The 23,043-nt window shown below is 39.5% G+C and overlaps 1 protein-coding gene across 1 annotated transcript in view; it reads right to left on the minus strand.

The window, feature by feature from the left end:
• Positions 1–23,043, minus strand: part of aff2 (AF4/FMR2 family, member 2) — a 159,342-nt gene that overhangs the window by 52,571 nt on the left and 83,728 nt on the right. Inside the window, exons 5-9 of the mRNA XM_020595533.1 lie at positions 13,158–13,202; positions 9,286–9,372; positions 6,048–6,084; positions 4,724–4,784; positions 1,275–1,329 (exon numbers count right to left, since the gene is read on the minus strand). Coding sequence (XP_020451189.1) covers positions 1,275–1,329; positions 4,724–4,784; positions 6,048–6,084; positions 9,286–9,372; positions 13,158–13,202 — 285 coding nt within the window. The remainder of the gene's footprint in view (positions 1–1,274; positions 1,330–4,723; positions 4,785–6,047; positions 6,085–9,285; positions 9,373–13,157; positions 13,203–23,043) is intronic.

Raw genomic sequence — 23,043 nt, forward strand, 5'->3', positions numbered from 1 at the left:
AGGTTACATTTTAAAATTACTATTGCATTACTTAAAGACACCTTGTCAGTGGGGATAGGAACCACATTCAGTTTATGGGAATGTTCCAAACAAAGTATACACTTCACCCTGCTAGTGTAAACTCCCAGCCCCACAAGACTGGATCTGAAACTGACGGTTAGTTGAAAGGGGCTTATAAAAAAGTCGAGCCCTTATCCACAGTATTTATACAGTGCAACTTATACTGCAACGTCCTAAGTCTTTTACGACTACAGTGTAAAGATTTACCTGATATTTTTAGCCTGATTTTCTCAGTAGATTTAAAGAACGTTGTTACTTAGCTGTCTTTATATACCTAGTTACTGTAACTTCTTTAATATTTTGGTAACTTGCTATTTGATTTGACAATGTTTTGACCACGGATTCTTTTCGTTAGTAAAGTCTGTACATCGCTTCCGAATTACCTATGGCTGAAAGGTGTGTCATACCTGTCAGGTGCTGGGTGTCCCTCCCAAACGTTGCCATAACTTGCTCTACTTTCCTCATATTTACAACTATTGTTTAAGTGACCCTTGCACTCACACCAACAGGTGTATCTTTTTACTGATTAATGTAGCAACAGCTCTGGTCCTTACAAGAAAATTGACAGTTACGTTCATACATACAGTATCAACATTTAGTTGTGTTACACTCTCTCTTACAATGGTTTTCTATGACAGTTTGAAAAAGAAATGTGATCTTTCCAGCTCTAACCGTCCTCTGATAGCTACACCAACTATTTCACAAGTTTTCTATGAACAAAACTCTCACAATGAAGGCTGAATACAGAGGCTATACAATTCTACAGTTGTGGGATGCTGTGGCACACTGTTGAACCTTGTCAGTGTTGTGGGCCCAAGTCAATGATACACAAGTTATTGAGAGTGTGCCCACCTGATGACCCCATAAACTTGTTATCACCATGTCACCATGTTATCTTAGCTGGTAAGACAAGGGCCATAATTCAGTTAGAGAAGTTGTTAAGTTGTGGCCATTGGTGTAATTAGTTGAATTATACAGTGAAGGTGAGTGATGATCTGGCCTGGATGAGTTTAATGTATGTGAATGAATGAATCACTGTATGTGAATGAATGAATCACTGAAGGACAGATGAAGAAAAGGAAGGAGTGACTGGTGACATACATATACAAATGAATGAATGATGAATCACTGAAGGACAGATAGAGAAAAGGAAGGAGTGACCGGTGACATACATATACAAATGAATGAATGGGTGGGCTGCAGAGAGAGCTCACCTGTTGTTCAGCTTCTTCCTCATCACTGCTGATCTTCAGGTCATCCTCCAACATTCTGCACAGAGACAAAAGGACAGGTGACTGCAGACATGACCTCCTGTCTACTTGCATTAGCTTGGATAATTCCTCTGAAGAACCTTTCTGGCAAACTGGTTAATTACACAGCAAAAGCAGTGGTGGTGGTTCATGCTGGGGAATGAGAAAATGGACAATGGATGGAGTGCTTCGCTGCCTACCAGATGTTCACCTTTTAGAGCTTGGAGAGCGAAGCCAGATTGTTTTCTCACCTGGAAACTTTCTGTCTGACAACCGCTGACCTACAGCCAAGAATTCATTGGAAACAAAGAGGATGTGCTCAGCCGAGACCTGTCTCTTAGTCAGGGCATGGATATTTCAGGGACTTGTGATAAGAAAAGGGACCTGCTTGTTGCCATGTTTCCTCTACGAGTTGTATTTGTTTGCTGTGATCAAATTCAAACAATATTGAGTAGATGTATACAAGCTATGAAAAAGATATACAAGAGCATAGTTGATAATATGACCTCCCTCATAGCACCACCTGCTCCTTACCACACAAATTATTCAGTATTTATGTATGGTGCATTGGCAAGTTCCCATATTTTATTGCTTTAAATAAACCCTCCACACAAACAACCGTTATTTTAAGCTGGCACCACTATTGTTATGACAGGAGAATCCCCTAAAGGGATTTTTACTGCCTCACGAACCACTCTTGTCAGTGCTTGCACTGCTAAAAAACACTCCCCGGTGTTGTGCTGTTTTCAGATGGGACCGTACAAGTCGTGAATAACTGAAGCACAATAAGAAAAAGCTTTGCAGATAAGGGGCACAGTGCAGCAATCGGTGATGATAGATATGTTTGAATTAATGAATAATGGATTCATATTTTAGTTCTGAAGAAGGGGACAGATGGAGAGAGGGAGATAGTGAGTCAGATGGAGATGATAATGATGGGGAAGAGAAGGTAGCAGGAGAGCGAGAGACAGGAATAACATGCAAGAGAGAGAAAAAGCATCTGAGAACAGATGCAGTCAGATATAAATGAGTTATGGACTAAAGCATGCATGACATGCAGAACTTAGAAAGCCCAGCATCAAATTACTACGAGGTGCAGATGTTCTTATTGTCTTTATAAAATGTTTGACTTTGTTTTTCTTAAAGTGGCAGTTAAGCTCTATTATTTGTGGAAGTTCATCTGAGAAGTTCTTCAAATCAAAGCTATGACTAGCTAAAGACTAATTGCACAGCACTATGCAACAGGGAAGTTTGGATGCACAAGTACTCGCTCTGTAGAAAACAAACACATTGAGTAAGAAGAGGTAGACCTGTTCGTTATCCAGAGCATTTTACGCCATTGAGCATCACACTAAAAACAGAGAATAGCCTAATGCCTACAGAGAAATAGGGATTGTTTTCAAACAATAGCTGTCAGGTCCGCTCGGTGCGACCTGCCTCTCTTTCTTTTTTCCTCTCCTGCTCTTCCTTTTTGCGGGATCAACGCCTCAGCTGTGTCACATCGGGTAATTAGTGACTCGTGGGTCGGTGCGCACACCTGAGGCGTATTCCGGTGATTTGTTGGCTTCCTTATTTATACCTCTGGCAGACGCCCTGTCGTCGCTGGAGTATTGTGACATGTAATGGACAATATTTACCCAAAGTAAGATAAATGTTATGTTTGACCCGCATTTTTAGACGTGCGTAAGATGCTACGCTGACAGTCTCTGTGCGTTTTGGCTTGACCTTATCACGCTAATTATGCGGTTAGCAATACAGAAATAAGTGCTTTGTCTTCCACGCTGACAGTCCCTGTGCTGTGGATTACATTGTTTACGTTGGTTCTTTTTTGTTCACCTGTCCGTTCTCATCCTCCTGCTATCCTAGTTCCTGTCGTTAGTTTGTGTGTTTACCGTCCTGGTCTCCTTAGTCCTCACTGCCCTTCCCTGGTTGTATGTATTATGGACCCTGTTATGTTTTCATTTTGTTTCCATTCCATTAAACCTCTTTTTTGTACTGGCACCTGGGTCAGCCATCTTGAGTCCAACCCCAGTTCTCCCTCACCCTTCTGGGGAGGGGGACTAAACCATAACAGCAATAAGCCACAAAAAGCACTACAGCTCCAGCAGACATCATACTAATGGAGATGTAATTAGCTGTTTAACTGTATGTACCCAAAGAGGAGGAAATGAGAGTTTGCATGCCGACCTGGACTTTAATCAAATCATCCAGCTGAGTTACTGCAATCTAAAGACTGCCTTGCTTTTTCTTAACTTGCAGGGCTTTTGCATCATCTTTTACCCATCACATTTTTTATTTCCAAAAGTCAGTTTTTTTTATACCACGCTTGCCACATTTTCTCCTCTTTTATAATTAGCTTTCATCAAATACATAAATAATTCATTATACTTGGCACTTGAAAACTCTCAGAGGTAATATCACAGGAGATGTCATGTAATAAGGAATAATATGACAGTGGATGGAGCAAAAATCTTTCTCAATGAATGCAGAAGGAAATTAAACAAGTAGCAGCGAAGCAATTGGTGGAAAGCAAAATTTTTTTTTGTTTTGTTTTGTTCTGTTTTAAGTAACCTGCGTCTAGAAGTGAATTTAGATAATACTTACTAGTTACATTTTCTCCAGTTTGGTTTTAAATGTAATCCTTCTCAAGATTTCCCAGAAATTTGTTTTTGCATGGTGGGATGTCTGGTCTTCCTTGTCATTGTTTATGTAGTACATTGTGGTTCTCAGAGAGTTCATATTTGTTGAACTTTGACCCCAGCTGTACTGACAATCATGGGTGCAGCCAATCAGTGTTGAATTTGGATGAAAAAGTGACACAGATACAGCTACCAGGTTTGTTACAAAGGCACTGTTTGAGTCTTGGAACATGTAGTGAGGTAGCACGCTAGTTAGATGTGAACAGAAAAAACACAACGATTATTGCATTCCAAACTTTTCCTCTTGGGTTTTTGATTTTGGAAAGACTAAAGGCCGATGTGGTTACAGTTGCTAAGCTGTGATTGGACAAGTTTTGTTTGGGGGAGGTGTTTAGCAAACTGTCAATGTCTAAAACAAATCATTAAGCTTGTTGTGGTGTAGCACAGGATAAATCAGTGTTGTGAGGCAGATTTACAAGCCAGGATTTCTGCCTTTCCAGTTTCACCCTGCCATGAATCCTGCTGTACAGCTCTGTGAGTGAAGTGGAGTGGGCTGCAGTCAGAGATGTTGCAATATGCTCCTGGCTCCCGTTAAATTAATGTAGCTGCACTTTTCCGCTCTGATCCGCACAATCTTTTTTCCTCCTACCAGCAGTGAATTTCATCCAAGAGTCAAGCTTAATTTTACCTTGAGGCAAACGCAGAAGCAGAAGGTCAGACATTCTCTGTTTGTGTATATGTGCATGTGTGTCAGAGGGAGAAAGAGATACTCACGACTTCTGTGGTGCAGTTGGTGGTTTAGCAGCAGGCTTGTTGGCTGACACAGTACATCGCTCTGCAACACAACACAGGACATATAAGTATCACTGTTGTGCACGTGTCTTGGGTGGAGTGTTTGTGTTGATTAGTGTTTGACAAGGAGCCAAACTCAAATCACCATAGATGTGTATTACTATTATCACCCTGGAAAGCATGACACTCCTCTCTAGTGCTATTTAGCCTGTGGTTGTGTGTTGGTGTGTGTGTGTGTGTGTGTGTGTGTGTGTGTTTTTCTTTCCTTTGCTTTGGTAATGTGGGTTTGGAGAAGAGCAAATGTCCCTTTACAGTAAAACAGAAACTGAAGTTTAGTTTAAAAACTTTAGTCTGGATGCACAGAACTTAGAGCATTATGGGCAATGTTGCAAATCAATGGCAGGTCAGTTGGATTTATATATTTTTGCATCAATTGGATGAATTCTCTTAATTTGTAAGAGGTGGTAACTCCACCAAATCTGTGAAACAGTTTTCTAATTGTTGGACAAGAAAGATTAGTCTTGGCTTCTAAAATATTATTGCACATAAATAAATGAGAGATTCGTTAAATAAAAAGAGAATGGATCTGTTTTATTGTCCTGTGTACTGGGAATGAAGAGTTTAAATTTTACACACAGTATAGTTTGTGGTGCAAAACTTGTCCATTTCTCTGCCATGGAAGGACTAAACATTTACATTTGGTATTAACATGTGTAGACCTGTCCAGGTGTTGTTTTGGATATTTACTGGTTTCAACCAGTGCTGATGAAGCAGCAAGACAGGGTGAGGAAGAGCACTGGAACATTACTATTTTAAAAAATATATGTGTGAATGTGTGAAGCTAGCACCACAATTAAAATGCAATTCTGTGGGAAACTGATGTATACTGTAACAAACAACTTCATTCATATTTCCAACTTCTAACTTGTTATCAGTTCAAACACAAGCACCACTCAACCCAGTATTGTCCATGAATGGAAGTACGAACTGGTGTATTTCATATCCATGTTGAAATACTCATGGTCCTTGGGTGAGCATCCTTTTGTTTTAAATAATAAATAGCAGACTCAACAATCACTCAAGCCACTTGAGCTGTGTGTGTTAAATCCAGCCTGTGTGGTTAGGTGTTCACATACATACAGAACGATAAAAGCAAAGGTTTTCAGACTGCCATCCCCCCGGCTATGGATTCATTTGAACATCAGCTGCTTTTCTTGCATTTCTTCTGAGTGGTATTGCCTTTATGCCCTCTTTGGTGTTAATTATCATAAAGCCTCTGTGTGAGTGTTGGCACTGGGAAACTTACTCTGGTTGTTGTAGCCTGAGGTCGCGTGCTGTGCCTCCTAGAGAGAGGGAGAGAGAAAGCCAGAGGGAGACGAGTTGAATGAATAAACCAACAGATGTCATTATTGATTTCACAGCAGTATAGCCATGCCACCGCACAGAATTCAGATCTTCTCATCTCCCCGTGTCCACACTCCACCTCATTCTTAAAACTCACTGGAAGGATTACTGTGACGCTGGGGCCCGAAAATGCCACAGCACTTGTTTCTAATTCATTAACTACTAGGTCAGATTTACTGCCTGTGTTTATACAGCTCTTTTTTTTTTACATCACTGTCAATGAGATATTTTGAATATTAAGAATGATTTATAAAAGCAGTGGAAAAATACCACCTGCTGTTTACAGATATTTATAGGATTAATGTTGAATATAACATTTATGTTGGTTTTAAATATCCCCACTATTTATATTAGAGGGTTTCACTAAGTATTTTTGTAGGAGCAAGGGAAACTTTTCCAACATCTGTTTTTTAGTTCCTGCTTCAACTGTGCCCCAGTTTTTACTGCTCACTGTTGTCATGTCTGCACTTCACTTCTCAAACAACTCCTGTCAAACAGTGTGGGTGGTACTACAATGTCATTTCCTTGAAAGGACTGCTTTCTCTAAGTGACGTTCTTTCAGCCATAGCTGTCACCGCTCATACTCAAAACCCACTTATTTTTCTGTTTGTTTGTTTTTTTATAAAGAGGAACTCATTTGTTGCACGCCACAGAATTTTTCTCAGGAAACAACAATAACAAAACAAAAAAATCTTTCATGAACTCAGAGTAGGCTGGTACTGTGTTAGTGACGACTGAGAGAAGCCAAACAAACTAATTAGCACAACTGCCTAATAAGGTACTCTTTATAATGCAGCAGCAATTACAATGACAGCACTTCATTGCAAAAACAGTTTATTCAAGTGGAAACAGCATGATCAGTGGATTTGCTTGCAAGGGTGAAGTAAATCTGTATCAACTGCGGTGAAATTGATGACGCACCAGTGGATTTTGTTCTAGCACTTCAGGGTGTGAATCTGCCTTATAAAGGTTTTTAAATTGTATATAATGTTTTATACATGTTTAATAAACAGGGTGCATGCAGGAATCATTAAGTTAAATTCAGCACCCTTTAAGACCTTTTTCAAGACCTTTTCAATATAATGCAATGTTGGGAGAGGCAATTGTCAGGATCCCCCATAATGGTCCTCTGGGGGGGCTGTATATGGTTTTGGGTTGTTGGGATTGTTCGGGATTGTTCATGTGCTCAGTGTGTTCTGTGATTGCTGTGTGTTCCCTGGCTGACAATAAAAGAGAACAGAGCTCTGGTCTCCTCACCCTTCTTCTAACCCAGCTGACGTCACAGCATTTTAAGCTCTTAAAGCTACTTTGAATTATAACTAGTTACATCACCAACACATCTTTAGTGGTATAATATAAATTCCTTTGTTGGAATTGAGAGAGTGGTGCTTTTTATCACCATGCTGAAACACCAGAGAACTTCTGTGGGCAGCGCCGGTGTGGCGCCCATCGTTTCCCTGAGGTCAGCAGAAGAAGAGGTGGCCTTTCTAGTGGCTTCAACGGTGGCAGTTTTGTAGTTGGTGTAGCCGGTTTAGCAGGGAACGTTTTGACAGACAACTGCTGTCTGCATCTCATAGAGGATTTGTGCATATGCACCATGGGTCTGGAGAGCATTGAGTCCCACCGAGGATACAATTGCTTTCTTACACACCAAACAATACACCTTCCCAGTGATGGGCCTCAGCCATGGTTCAAATTCAGTGCCCTCCGGCCACTTGCTTGGGAACTTGCATTTCCCCATTACATTTGTTAGTTTATGTGAAGTCAGTTTAACGTGTAGAGTTGTTAAACTGACAGCAGTCAGCGGCTCCGTGAGTACGCAAAATGTTTGGCCTTTTCAGATGACATTAAATTTAGTCTGGATTCCAAAAGGTGCAGGTCAATGAAGGATTCCACAAGCAACATGGATACAAAATATAAACACACAAACTTTTAGCATACATGCTCTTTGGACAAATAGGCTAGTCACATGGAAAAAAGCTACACAATGTAATATCTCGTAAAATGGTGATTAAGACTTTTAAGAATTTTTGCTTAATTTTTTTCTGAATTGATTTACTACCTTTTTACAACCTTTTAGCTGATTTACAACTTTTAAAAAATATATATTTTTAAGACCCCACAGACACACCCACAAAATCTTTTGGGTTGTCAGGTTGTGAAAAAAAACCTCTGGCTGACATTTGAAATATGCACTTAGAAATGTTAGTAAGTCATTAATAATATGCAAAGTGGGTTTCTTACTCTGCAGCAAGCTTACAGTCAGAGTCAGTAACAAGTTAATTGTAATATAATAAAAAGATATATTTTTTCCTACAAAATAATTCTACATTATTATAAATTATTGAATGTTAATGTTTATGCATCATTAATAGATGGACCATTTGGGGCAGCCGACAAAAGTGCACTGTCAAAACCATGTGTTTATATTACAGGCTCAGCCTGTAATATAATGGATTTACTAATCCTTTATAGATCAGTTGTAAGTTACAATTGATCTATAAAGGATTAGTAAATCGTTTATTAATTATTATTACACTTTTAACTTGTATATAAAGGGTGCATCAGAAATTTAATATGCAAATATTGTGGACTATTATTTTAAAACACTGACAGTCTTGTGCATAATTCTGCAGACAAGAGGTTGGCTCTCTTCAACAGTGTGTCCACCTCCACACAGCTCTGGATAGCCAGTAAAGAGGTGAATTAAACATGCAATAGTTAATTAACATTGTAATTTCACTGGCTGTCACTTGCACCGCTGCACAGAATGAGGTAACAGTAAACTGACTCTATCACAGCAATGACTACAGCACTGAATTTATGAATCAGACCTAATTAGCAGATGAAGATTTTCAGCGATAGACTCCAGTTAGTTTTACGATGAGCCAACAATAAGTGTGGGAGTTTAACTGAAGGTTTGTGAACTGTTTCTCATCTTTTTCCACCACTCACTGACTCATGCACAAATAAAGGAAAAAGGATGTAGTCAGAGCTCAAGTAGAGAGCAAGATGATGACCTTTAAGAAAGCACACATTACCAGGTGACCACAAAGATTTTTTGCACTACTAAGCCTTAATGTAAGATCATAAGCTTTTACTTTGGTAAATTAAATGTGTTTGGAGTGGCTCATACTAACCTTGCTTGGGATGGGGAACTTGGTCTGATCAGCCTTCACAGGAGTGTGTATGGCTGTGAGAGGAGGAGGCCAGGAATGGGTCATTTCCTGAATACACATACACACAACATTTTCATTACATTAATAAAAATAACTCATGATTATTCAGAATTTCTGGCATTATAACTCAAACTAAGAAAAGCATGTAACTCTTAATAAATGTACAGTATGTTTACCCTTATGTGGATTGTACTAGGCAAATGACAATGATGGCCTAAGCTGAGCAAATAAAAGACTGTTTATCTTTGATGCAGAGGAGTGGTGTCAGCGTTCAGTCAAGGTTGTGCTGAACTGGTCCCATCAGACTGGACTGGACATAATTTATACAGTAGTATAAACTAAGAGGTGCACAGGGAATTGGTGACACACCAGGGATCAGTGTACTAAGAGTGAACAAAGTGCAGCATTGGTGAATTACCAAAATAAAAGCTGACTCCAGTAGGGTCCATTACAACTAAACAGCAGAACAGCAGCAGCATCTCTTTTCCATTACGCTAATCACAAATCCTTCTCAGTTGAATTTAACTCTCAGTATGTACACACTTTAATTAGTTAACAAGATAAGCATATATGTGTCATTATGTGTGTGTTCCACAGCTATTAAGTACTGACAGTTTCTCTTTCTCACAAAGTAAAAAGTCTATATATATGAGAAAATCAGCTTATGTGAAAAATTACCAGGTACTCTGTCAGCACATTATCAGTTTCTGTCTTTCACTCTCTCTCTGCCTCACATGCTGACACTCTTGATCACTGCCATTGTCTTAAAGTTAAATTCTGTGTAAACTAACTGCCACACAGCAGGTAACTCGGTCAAAGGGGTTGAAAGGTCATTGACATCACAATTTCCCATGATGCATCCCTGCCCCCATCTGGAGTGTATGACTCAGAGTCATCAAATGACTCATGTTTTTGTGTGTCAGGGTATGGGAGTGTGTATAATGGAGATGTGTAGCTCAACACTGTTGAAGATTCCTGACTATGAGTCTAATCTATGCGTGTGTGCGTGTGTGTTTGCCCTCCCTGCAGTCGCATTTGGCCTGACGACATACGGTGTGCTGCTAAGCAACTCTTCTCTGACATCATCACATCCCTCCTCGAAGAGTTCCTGTGTTTTGACAGACGGTACTCCTGATGGTGTGTGTGTGTGCATCTGTGCACGGCTTTGAATGTGTGTGTCTGCATGTGTCTATAAATGTGCCACTACTGCCATTGTATGGGATTAACTCAGTCTGTCACATTAGCATGAGCCCACATGTCCACATGTCACTGTGATTTTCCAGTTATAGGGGATCATTCTCATAATCAGGGTTGTCTACTGTATTAAGGACAGAAGGATATCTATCTATCTATCTATCTATCTAATTGACAACAGATCTAAAATTCATATTTATATGACATTTTTCATTTGTAACTTTGTCATTGCAAAATACATTTTCTTGTTAATATTCTACAACAAGGTCTGTGAAGAAAGAAAGAAGAAATACATGTAGTAAAATAATGCAGGCTGTAATCAAAAGGAGTTATTTGTTACCACAATGACCATAAATGAGCATAATAAAACATGCGTATGTAAGACTGGATCTCAAAATCACTGCAAATTATATCAAATTCTAGGAAATCATAACAACAAACCTAATTGAATTTAACTGACCACAAATAAATTAAAGGGTCACTTCACCCCAAAACAAACAAAAATATTTTCTCACTTCACAGTTCCAGTTTTATCTGTCCAGGTTTTGAGATACTGGACCCTGACATTTTTGCTTCTATCCCAATATACTGTACATGGGAGGTAATGGAATTTTGTTTGTGGGGCCACAGCATTGAGAAGCAGCAACATCTTTTTCCATGAACTATCCTGGTCACTCCGTGTAATCCACAGTCCTCACAGTAGTAGGTTTAATAGACTATTTCTCTGCTAGGAAGTAGTTTCAGTGAAAACTCCACAATGAGGTCTATGGATTTGTCACTGCAAGTGTGTGCTGTGTTGTGTGAAATTGCATTCACTGCCACTGTAATGTAGTGATAACAAAAATGTAAAAACTGATCTCCCTAAATCTTGTAAGCCAGAACTATCTAAATGGTGACACACTGCTCATTTGTGTGAAGTGACACTTCAGATACAGCTGGTATTTATTTTCTCTTTTAAAAAAAATCATGGATCAAATTAAATAATACACTTTGTGGTGTCTTAGAAAAACATTAAATAAAGTATAGAAGAAGAAAAGGAAGATCATCCTCTTTATAGTTCAGATAATGCTACTTGGTTATATTTACAATACCACATGCTACAGTACTAACGAATGTTCCAAAAGTTAATATAACCTTATATACCACGGTGGAAAGTAACTAAGTACATTTACTAAAGTACTGTACTGTAAATACAATTATGAGGTATCTGTACTTTATTTTCATACTTCAACTTCATTTTATGAATTTATGAATGAAGCACTTACTAACAGAGTATTTTTACACTGTGGTATTGTTAGTTTTACTTAAAAAAGAACCTGAGTACTTCTTCCACTACTGCTTATATCATATAATTTATTAGGTTCACAGTCAGTTTGAGCAGATTTCTTTTTGCACACTGTATCTCTGAAACACACTGTTACCTTGAAATGTGAAAACATCCGAAACAACAATGCTTCTGTGACAGCTAACTTGTAGTTGTGAAGTCACAGAAAGGAAAAAATGAACCGCAGGCCTCCGCTCCGATTCACCTCACCTCACACTTTAAACTCTGTGATCTTTCCACTTGACACGGCTAAAAACCACAGACTGAATTCAATAGTGCACCAATATTATTGACAAAAGCTTTTCATGCAGCTCGCAGCACACTATCTGTCACACAGCCTGTTGGCCAGCATATTGATTTGTGAAAAGGAGAGAGAGGTGAATGACGGAGGGCAAAGAGGGATGAAGAGAGGAAGACAGACATAGAAAGAAAGCGATAGCACAGTCAGTGATACAACAAAGGAGAGAATAGAGACAAATGCGCAGAGGAAGACAGAGAGAGTGAGGAAAGAACAAGGTAATTTGACATAAAGCACTCAAGGAAGGTACTTGTCTTTATAGCTGCAAATCTTCTGAACTGTTTAGATTGTTGGGAAAACATTTCTGTTTTGACACTGCTCTGAAGGAACACAGCAACAAAACAAAAAGAGAAGAGAGGAAAGATGGGAAAGTGTGCAAAAAATGTTGCTTTCTGTGATTTTAATGAGCCACACATAGAAAAACAATGGGATAGAGAGAAATAAAGACAAAAAGGATGATGAAGGAGAGGGGGAAATTATGGAAAAGATTTCTGCATGAAGTCATCCTACAAAAACAAAAACTTGTATAATCATTGGCCTCAGCCAAGAAAATTCTTTCTCTCCCTCTGCCTTTTATTCACTTTCTTTCTCTCCCCCCCGCCCTTTGTTCCTAAAATCAGACTCTTGGGAATGAGACAAAGGTCTTTGTGACAAACAGAAAACATCTGATAATCAGTGCAATTACTTTGCGTGTGCGGCCTCGTTTTTCTATACTTTTGGGGACCAAAAACTGGGAGTGCACTAGTTTTACAGGGACCAGTTTCGCCTGTTCGGACAGGAGGCAGGTCCCCACAGTGCAGTTTATTGAATTTTACAAAAACAACACGGTGTAAAGTTAGAGCAAGTGTAGGCTTTGGTTAAGTATTAGGGTAAGGGTTAAGGTTAGGCAAGTAGCAATTCTGGGTAAGGTTAGGGCAAGTCTCCCAGAAATGAATATACTGTAAGTCCATAGGGACCTAGTAAGTTATGAAAACAAGGATGTGTATGTTTGTGTGTGAGTGTACCCAAGCAACATACCCGCAAAATCTCTTCCACACAGCTGGAGTCACTTGGTAGGCTGACCTGGAAGAAATAAAGCAGAAAGACAAAGAGACTGACTTCAACGCTATTTATAACAGAGTTATAAACAATGAAAAAGTAAAGCACACTCATCCACACCACAATCACAATCAACTGCTTGCTAGGCCACACCGCATGCCTGCCAAGCTTTCCTTTCTCATACAGCACAGATGCAGTTTACAGAGATGCCTTAATGATGACATGTTTACCATTCAAAATTCTTAAGTCTTGAAATAATGCTTGATTTAACACAAAAACAGCCTTCTCATTTGTAGCTGGTGACTGTTGACTTTGTCGGCTGAAATGACAACCGTTAGAATATTTTATCAGTTGTAACTAACTAGTTAATTCAGCTAACATTAGCCTAGCTCCAACAGTTAATTGAAAATTCAGCTGTCTTCTTAATGTTTGCATCTAAGTATCCTCACCAGTTGATAAAACACATAGATGACATGTTATGCTAAATTAAACACTGATCTTGTGTTGTAGTGTAAAGCTCTTCGCTATGTCACACTTCTCTCTCTCTCCCTGGAATTTCTATCAATATCTATATTACTGCTGTCAATTAATGATAAAAATGCCCCATAAAAGTAGAAAAGGAGTAGCCTATCAACAAAAAAAGAACAGCCTGCATGTAACTTAATATGTTTGGTGAAGGTAACACTATCTTAGGTAATGGTGATGTTGCTGTGAGTGTAAACCTAAACAGCATCAGCCAAAGACCACCATATCCAGGGTTGGCTTTACAGTGGGAAGAAAAAAAAGTAATAGTTAATTGGTATCATGCCCAGCTAATTGGCTTACTACATAACGCCCAGTAGTAGCTGGACGTGCTAAACAATTGCAGTTTATGGTACAGGATCATAGACTGCATATAAAAATGGATGAGGTAACAACTCCCCAGAAGTGAAGTCACCGTGAGATGATTGCCCCCTGGAGGCACTCACTCCATGTTAGTGGATGGGCTAAACTAAAAACTCAAAGAACAGCTTAAATACATTTTTCCCTAAAGGTTATTTCTGTGTTTTTTTTGTTGTTGTTTTTTTGGTAGATATTACCATGCTGATTTGTTTGCAGTTGGTTGTTTCTTTTGAGTTTGTTTTTCATAAGTTATTTGATGATATAAAAAGGGGTGTGTTTCGAAAGATCTGACTGGTGCTCACTCCACTGTTACTCCACTTCTCATCGCTACTGCGCAGACTGCCAAGATGGCATTCACAATGTTTTGGCTTTACTTTTGCATAAATACTTGTATTTATTACAGCTCCATGCACATCACTTTTGCATGTGGAGAGATCCAAAGCTCTGCAGTCCTGCTGTGTCTAGTTGCAGGCATTTTGTCAAGGTCAAAACAAACAATTTCAAAACATTCATATAAAATAGTCTAATTACTGCTTATGTTGTAAATCTGCACATTAAAAGTCAAAACATTTGTGCATATACAGTATATATAATTCCCCACTCGCCCCACTTTGGAGCGCTCTTATTCCTTCCTTCAAGCTCGGATCCTCTACCAGAGGCCTGGGAGCTTGAGGGTCCTGTGCAGTATCTTAGCTGTTCCTAGGACTGCACTCTTCTGGACAGAGATCTCAGATGTTGTTCCTGGGATCTGTTGGAGCCATGCTCCCAGTTTGGGGGTCACAGCCCCCAATGTTCCTATTACCACGAGGACCACTTGTGCCTTCACCTTCCACATCTTTTCTAGCTCTTCTTTCAGCCCTTGGTATTTCTTGAGCTTCCCATGTTCTTATTGCTTGGGATTGCTACATCTATCACTACAGCCCTCTTCTTCTGTTTGTCCAACACTACTATGTCCAGTTGGTTGGCCATTACCAGTTTGTCAGTTTGTATCTTGAAGTCCCACAGGATCTTTGCTTGGTCATTCTCAACCACCTTTGGAGGTGTATCCTTTGGGACTTCCAGCCTGTACTTGGCACAGATGTTTATGTACACTATACCAGCCACTCGGTTATGGCGTTCCATGTATGCCCTGCCTTCTAGCATTGCTGTTATGTCTGTTATGTGCTGGATTGTCTCAGGGGCATCTTTGCACAGCCTGCATCTGGGATCCTGTCTGGTATGGTAGACCCCTGTCTCTATTGATCTTGTACTTAGAGCTTGTTCTTGTGCTGCCATGATTAGTGCCTCTGTGCTGTCTTTCAGTCTTGATGTCAGTGGCCTCTATCTCCTCCATATGCCAGCTTATTATGCCAGCGGGGTACCTGATGACCAGCAAGGCGTAGGTGTTAATTGCCCAGACTTTGTTCTTTCCATTCAGCTGACTTCTCAGGACTTGCCTTACTCTCTGCCGGTACTTGGTGGTTGCTGCTTTCCTTGTGGCCTCTTCATGGTTCCCATTTGCCTGTGGGATCCCAAGGTACTTGTAGCTTCCCTCAACATCTGCTATGTTACCTTCAAGTAGTACAGTCCCCTCAGTTCTGACTACCTTTTATCTCCTTGTTACCATTTGACAATACTTATCCAGTCCGAATGACATTCCAATGTCCTGGCTTTAGATCCTAGTGGTATGGATCAGTGAGTCAATGTCTCGTTCACTCCTGGCATGCAGCTTGATGTTATCCATGTAGAGGAGGTGGCTGATGGTTGCTCCATTCCGTAGTCGGTATCCGTAACTACTCTCAGTGATGACCTGGCCGAGGGGGCTCAGCCCTATGCAGAACAGCAGCGGGGACAGAGCATGTCCTTGGTAGATACCGCACTTGATGTTGACGTGTGCTATTGGCTTGAAGTTGGCCTCTAGGGTTGTTTTCCACATTCCCATTGAGTTCTTGATAAAGGCTCTTAGGTAGTTTCAAACCTGGTACAGGTTGGTATGTCTGGTCTTGCAGTCTCGAGTGACTACTTTATCAACCAGTAGCTGGTGCTTTGCTCCTCTGGTGTTACTACCAATTCCTTTCTGGGCCCTGCTCATATATTGAGCCATGTGCCTGCTCACCTTACCTGCTATGATGCCTGATGGGAGCTTCCATGTTGTGCAGAGGCAGGTTATTGGGCAGTAGTTGAATGGTACTGCTCCCCTCTGAGGGTCCTTCAGGATCAGGACTGTCCGGCCTTCCGTTAACCACTCAGGGTGGGCTCCATCCATTAGTAGCTGGTTCATTTGACCTACCAGGTGCTCATGGAGTGAAGTTAGCTTCTTTAACCAGTAGGCATGGATCATGTCAGGGCCTGGTGCTGTCCAGCTCTTCTTACTTGAGACCCTCTCTTGAATGTCTGCCATTAAGTTAGCTCCTTTAACCAGTAGGCGTGGATCATGTCAGGGCCTGGTGCTGTCCAGCTCTTCATACTTGAGACCCTCTCTTGAATGTCTGCCATTGTGATGATTACTGGGTCTTGCTCAGGGAGGTTGCTGTGGTCTGCTCTCAGGTCCACCAGCCACTGGGCACTGTTGTTATGTGATGCCTTCTTGTCCCATATGCTCTTCCAGAATTGTTCAGTCTCCAGCCTTGGTGGGTCTGCTCTCATGTTATTACCTTGCCACTGAGAGTGCACCTCGGATGGCTCAGTGGAGAACATTCGGTTTACTCTCCTGGCTTCAACTTCTCTGGGGTACCTCTTCGACCGGGTCGCCAGAGCTATGAGCCTTTGCTTGGCAGTGTCTAAGGCCTCAGGTATGGACAGTGTGTTGTACTTTTTAGGTACCCCATTCTTCATCACGTCTTTCTGCAATTCCAATAGGTCCCACATCCTCCGTATGTAACCCCTCTCGCTGGGGTTTCATATATATATGTGTGTATATATGTATACATATGCACACAGTATGTATATGTATATATATTTTTTGCCTAAGATGATGCAATATAGTTAGAATTACATTACTCTCCTCATCATATCTTTGTGTGTGTCTGGCTTGTGTATGTGGGCAGAGAAATGTAATGGAGGGACATCTAGAAAGCCAAGAAATTTAAATGTTTCCTGTGGTCTGGCCTGTGTGGTGGTAACCGTGAGGCTTGATAATTCATGGGACTGACTAGGGTTTTATTTAAGGAGAAAGAAAGAGTCTGCTTGAACTTGGACATATGACTCTGCTGATATGTTTTAACATGTGTTTTTGTCAATAAAGTCTTTCTCATTGAACAAGGGTGATTTGGGCTGATGACAGAAGTAACATTACACAAGATTATGTCAAACAATGGAAACTCAATGGCCAAAAAACAAATTTTAACACAAGCAAAAAAAGGTTTCTGTAGCTGGAACTCTGCTTTGTCAGTTCAGTGTGTTGTGTTATATCTTGGATTGCATCAGTCCAGCAAACAGGCTCATTAAAGAAGAAAGAGTGAGGAACAGCTGGTAAATTGTGAAGGCAATTCAATGTAGAACTCATGTCTAACATATTACAGCACTATAACCTCTGTCATACACCATTAATAATATCACCAACAGTGGAACAATTTAGCAAACATGATGAGGAGGTTGACATGAGATTCAGCTTTAAATCACTGACTATAAAAAAAAATAGAAGTTATTTTAACCAGCGTGTGTGCAGTAGACAGGGCCAAAACCGCTTGAGCTCACTAATGAAACATCCGTTTGAATATATTCTAGACATGAGCTGTACTTCCACATGTGCACATTACTCTACATCAACATCAAGTTAATTAGACAGTGAGTCATCAGGAAACCAGAGTAGAGGGATAAAGACATGGGCTTTCCAGCAAAAGACACAAGGCTTTGTTAAAACCAGAATCTTAAAGTTTTGCCCTGAGCTATTACAGCATCTGAACAATTTAAAATTGTGTAAATGGCTATTTGGTTAATGAAAGAACATCTGTTTCATTACAGGCTCAGCATATGTTTATCTTAGTTTAGAAGGAGTTATAAAATAACACTTAAATTTTAAGTTTTAGTGCAACACACCAGCCAGGTCACGGAACATTTGATGCACATCAGCTGACAACTCTGGCTCACACCAAATGTGTTATGGGCAGAAGAAGGTGGTTGAGGTACAGAAGCTAAAAATGTGCCAGTCCAGGAAGAGAATGTGATAAAGTTTCAGCTATTAGTAATAATTTCCTTAAGAGCTGGCTTGAAACTATAAAATAGAACCATGGTGTATCTCGACAAGTCAAGACGCAGCCAGTGTGTGGGTTTATGTACAATAAACAATGGGTGGCTGCATTTTTCAAGAGCATCATATGCTGTTGGTGTGTGCTACCAATATGGCCACTTAGATGGAAATTTAACAAGCTGTAAACACAACACTAACATCACCTGTACTGTACAAATAACATGCATTGGACATGGTGCCACCACTTCCTTCCATTATGCAAAAATGAAACCAAAATATCATGATTATGGCGGCTGCCATCTTGCTTTTTTTTGCAACCAGATTCTGCACAGTAGTGACCAGAAGTGGAGTGACAGTATTGGACCACCAATCAAAGCTGTCAAATCAACCAAAATACACCTTTTTATATAATAAAATAACTTAATTAAAAACAGCCTTACCAGAAAAATGATCACTTGTTTACACATCAGCATGATAATAGCTACCAAAATGACCTCTGGGAAAAATGTATTTGATTTCTTTTAGTTTGGCTCATGTCCCATCAGCTAACATGGATGAGGCGGAATTTATGACCTACACTGCACCCAACCACCAGCCTGTCGATTGTTTTTACGGTTGATGGTTGGTACAGTCAACATATTAGCAAACAGTTGCTTATTAACCTGTCAGGTATACACCCTCCTTTCAGCTTTGCTTCAGTCTTTATGAAGTCCTAAGGGAAATAGCTTGCTTATTTGTAAAATGCTCCTCTACATTCACAGACTTGTTGGAAAATTTGCCACTGTTCTCGGTGCCAATAATACAGTTAGTTTTTCAATGGTTTTTGCCTACATCAGATGTCTGCCGCATCTGGAAATGATGTACATTTTAAATTGTAAAATGTAAACTATAAATAGTCATTTATAAGTAATAAACTATTCATTATAAATTGTAAATTAAACTTTGTAAACTGACACATTCAATGGTAAATTACCAACTATAAATTATATTTATTAAATTATCAATTATAAACAATACATTGGAAAATAGAAATTGGAAATGTTAATGAAATAAAAACAATTTAATTTAAGTATCACTTTCCCAGTATTTTGCTCTGTAAGGTGCTATATTTAATGGATTCAAACATGAACATGTAAATGTGATTTCCCACTGGAATATAAAACACAGCTGACAAACAAAAATGGAAACATAGGATTTCAGGCTCACTGAGTTTGTCTATTTCTGTCTCTATCCATCCGTCTATACATCTGTCTCTCCCTGCCTTACGTTCACCATCCCTGTCCATCACAGCTGTGTTTAGTTCACTGGAGCCTAACAATGACACTACCAGAGCTTGCGGTTTGTTTTCTATCTGCTGTATGGACCTCTAAACCAGATGGCATACTGAATGTATTATAATAAACAACACACCACTTAGTCAATGCAAAGGTAAAAGTATATTCCAATAAAAGATGGATTTAATGGGTTATAACAGACATGTGACTCTTACGTGATATGTACTGTGCTGTATGTGCATATGTACTAATTGATTTTACTGTGAGATCACAGTTAATGTCAAGGACTGTGAGATGGAGAGAACATCAAAGAGAGATGAAAGACAAGTGAGAGCCAGGGAGGAGGTCTGCAGGAGGAGAAAAGACAAAATTCAAAGAGAAAACAGATACTAAAGTAAAATGGGAGAGTGAGAGAGAGATTCAGGGGGAAAATATAGCTGAGGCAATTACTGAGGCAGAAATCCTTTATCTCTGAAATAGCTTCTCAGATATATGTCTACACACATGAACACAACAACTCTCTCTCTTTCTCTCTCTCTCACACACACACACACACACCACCTTAAAGACAGATAAAGTCATAAACAGGTACATGTGGATACATAGGAACAAACAAAAGCTTTTATCCACACAGTCACATGTTGACACACATAGGGTTGCAACTGACAGTTTTTTCATTTTAGAGAATGCGAAGGTGCGTCAGGCCGTGTTGAATGTTGGGACAAGGGCGCCATTTTGGGAGGAGGTGCTGTATTTATCTGTATACATTCTTGTTTTGTTTGGCTAAAAAGTTGCTTAAATCATTTAAATTTCACTTTATTGACTGTGGTAATTCAAAATGTATAACCTTGGCTGACTGTAGCTAACTCGGAGCGGACCTAGAGATCTCATCGACGAGAGCGACAGAAATGACTGCACCCTGATCCCAGGTCTTGCTTCAGGAGCTAACGCTAACTAACTGTCAGCAGATAACACAAACACTACAGATGAATCGATTTCTGTCCTGTCTGTGCTCAAACTGAACAGTACAGTGGATGTTTGGTCCTGGCTGAAGCATTTGCTACTATATGTAGCTGTATGGAACAGTATGTTTTTAGAATAAACTGCACCTGACCTCATGTTATGAACAATGATGAAAGCACATAGAGCAGAAAACAAGAACACATCACCCTACAGTTTTAACAGCTTTTCACTTCCTGATGTACTTTATATGGAAAAATCCCTACACTCTTGTAATGATGTGCATGTGTTATAGGTTACCATGATTACTGACTAATTTTGCTTTCAGTTTTGCCACTTATGCTTCATGTCACGTCGCTTAAATTGTAATAATGAGCAGCCAAGTGGGAAAAATCGCTCACCTCAACCTCTGACTTGGGAATTTCTGACTGCTACAATATCTCCTACTTGGCAGAAAGTATGGTGGAAATGTCATCGTTATGGGTTTGAAAACAATCATCACCAGCAGTTACACCTAATTTTACTAGTAAACAAACAAGAAATACTATGTAATGTTCTAAACAGTGATTGTAAAAAGCTGTAGCCTAGTCAATCTGAGAGTTGGAGTAAACGTTACTCATATTGTGTGGTCACAAAGCAAAATAATGTTACGGTTAACTGACACAAAATATTGTAGTTACAGCAGACCACATTGCAGACAGCCACCATCTTGGACTACTGCGTAAACGCTCCTGAGTTGTTTCTACAGGAAATATACTCATATTTCCCATGTTGACATGACATGAACGTAGAATTATATCTGACAGTTAACACAGCAGATTTAATGATAGATTTAGAATTCATGCTAAAATCCCATCATCATCACCACCACAAAATCATTTGTTTTTCTGTTTTGTTTCAAGCTAAATGAAACAGACAAACACGTTTGAATTTGGGTGAACTAAACCAAGAAGGTTACAGTAGGTGTAAAAATAAGATCTTTGTCTTTTGGTTAAATTATGCTTTACATTCAGTATACAGACAACTTCCTAAAAACTGTTTGGGCATTTGCATTGGTTTAAAATAAGCATAACTATGCAGTGCAGAGCAGACAACAATCACTGCATCAATTATTGAGGCAATCATCATTAGCCTGCATAATGCTGGTAAATACAGAGGGATAAGTAATTGTCAAAATCTAAAATTGGTCTTGGTTTATCCCAACATGGAACATGAATTATGGCCTGGCAATCCATTCTGATTCTCTGAAATGGGTGCTTATTGCATAATTTTGTCATATTAGCATGGTAGCAGTTTTCACTCCACTAGCAGTCTCATATAAAATGGCAAAACAAACCCATTTAATGTGATTCCACTCAAATGATTTCCTTTAATATGCTTGTGTCTTTTCATGTTTCAAAACCACTAGTGTCTTGTTTGCTTTGTAGTGGAATTAAAAATCATTAAGAGGTAATTATAGTAATGTTTTACCGTAAAAACAGGCTCCCCTCTCTGTATATGCATGTGTGAGAGACAGAGTGACTCAATGAAAGCATGTGTGATGACAAAATATGAATAACAACACTCCAAAAGATGTAGCCTATTCATGTCTACAATTGCACAGCGATAGTAACATTTGACTTGGAGATTGGCAGAAATTAAAGGAGAAAGAAAAAAGAAGAAATACAAGGAGAACGGGAGAGGATAATGAGCAAAGAAAAGGGAAGATATGCAAAGACAAAGTCAAACAGAGTCAAATCTAGAGCCTGATGAATGTAAACATTTTCTTCTGCACTGTCCTCTATTTTTGTTTTACTTTGAAACTATTTCTCAGGATATTTTATCACTAAGAAGAAGAAAGGAAGTACAGAAGAAGAAAGGGTTTTCTTTGTTCACTAAATTGACTTCGTCCTCTAACACATCCCTCCATAACACCAACTAAGCCTAAATGTGCCACAGAAAAAAATAATCTATTGCTCTGTCATGAAAAATGTCAATCATCTAGTCAGTAGGATTGAAGTTTTGAGTCATATACGGTTCAGACTGAGGGCCAGCAGGGTTTGAAAAATCTTCAAGGACTTTTTGTCCACAGGCTTCTCCTTTATTCAGTTTCATCTGCTCCTTTTATCATCCATATTTCAGCTGTTTACAGAGCTGGAGTGACCACCATCACTGGGATTACCAGCATGCTAGATAGATCACAAGCCTGGCCCTCAGAGGAAAACTGTGTGTCTGTATGTCAAGAGTTTGTGTGTATGAGAGCATGTTTATGTATGACTGTTTGCATGCACCAATATCAGTATGCTTGTGTATCAGAGAGCCTTCCCAACAATCTGAAGATTGTTGAATACATGCAAAAGCAGGTCCATCACCTCGTGTCCTCTTTACACATTTTCATTGACTTAATATCCCACTTAAAAAAGGTGAACTGGCTGTCTGGCTTGTGATGTGATTTTATGGTGTTCTTATAAAAATATTTTATACACATCCTTTATAAGAAATGTTTCTCGTAGACAAGTGGTTTTCACTGTCACAGTTTTATATCCATTACTGTCTGATGTTTTGCTATGTAACATGCTCCTTAAAGTGCAAACTAAAGGAC

This window comes from Monopterus albus, unplaced genomic scaffold (genome assembly GCF_001952655.1).
Source record: "Monopterus albus unplaced genomic scaffold, M_albus_1.0 scaffold27.1, whole genome shotgun sequence".
NCBI lineage: Eukaryota > Metazoa > Chordata > Actinopteri > Synbranchiformes > Synbranchidae > Monopterus > Monopterus albus.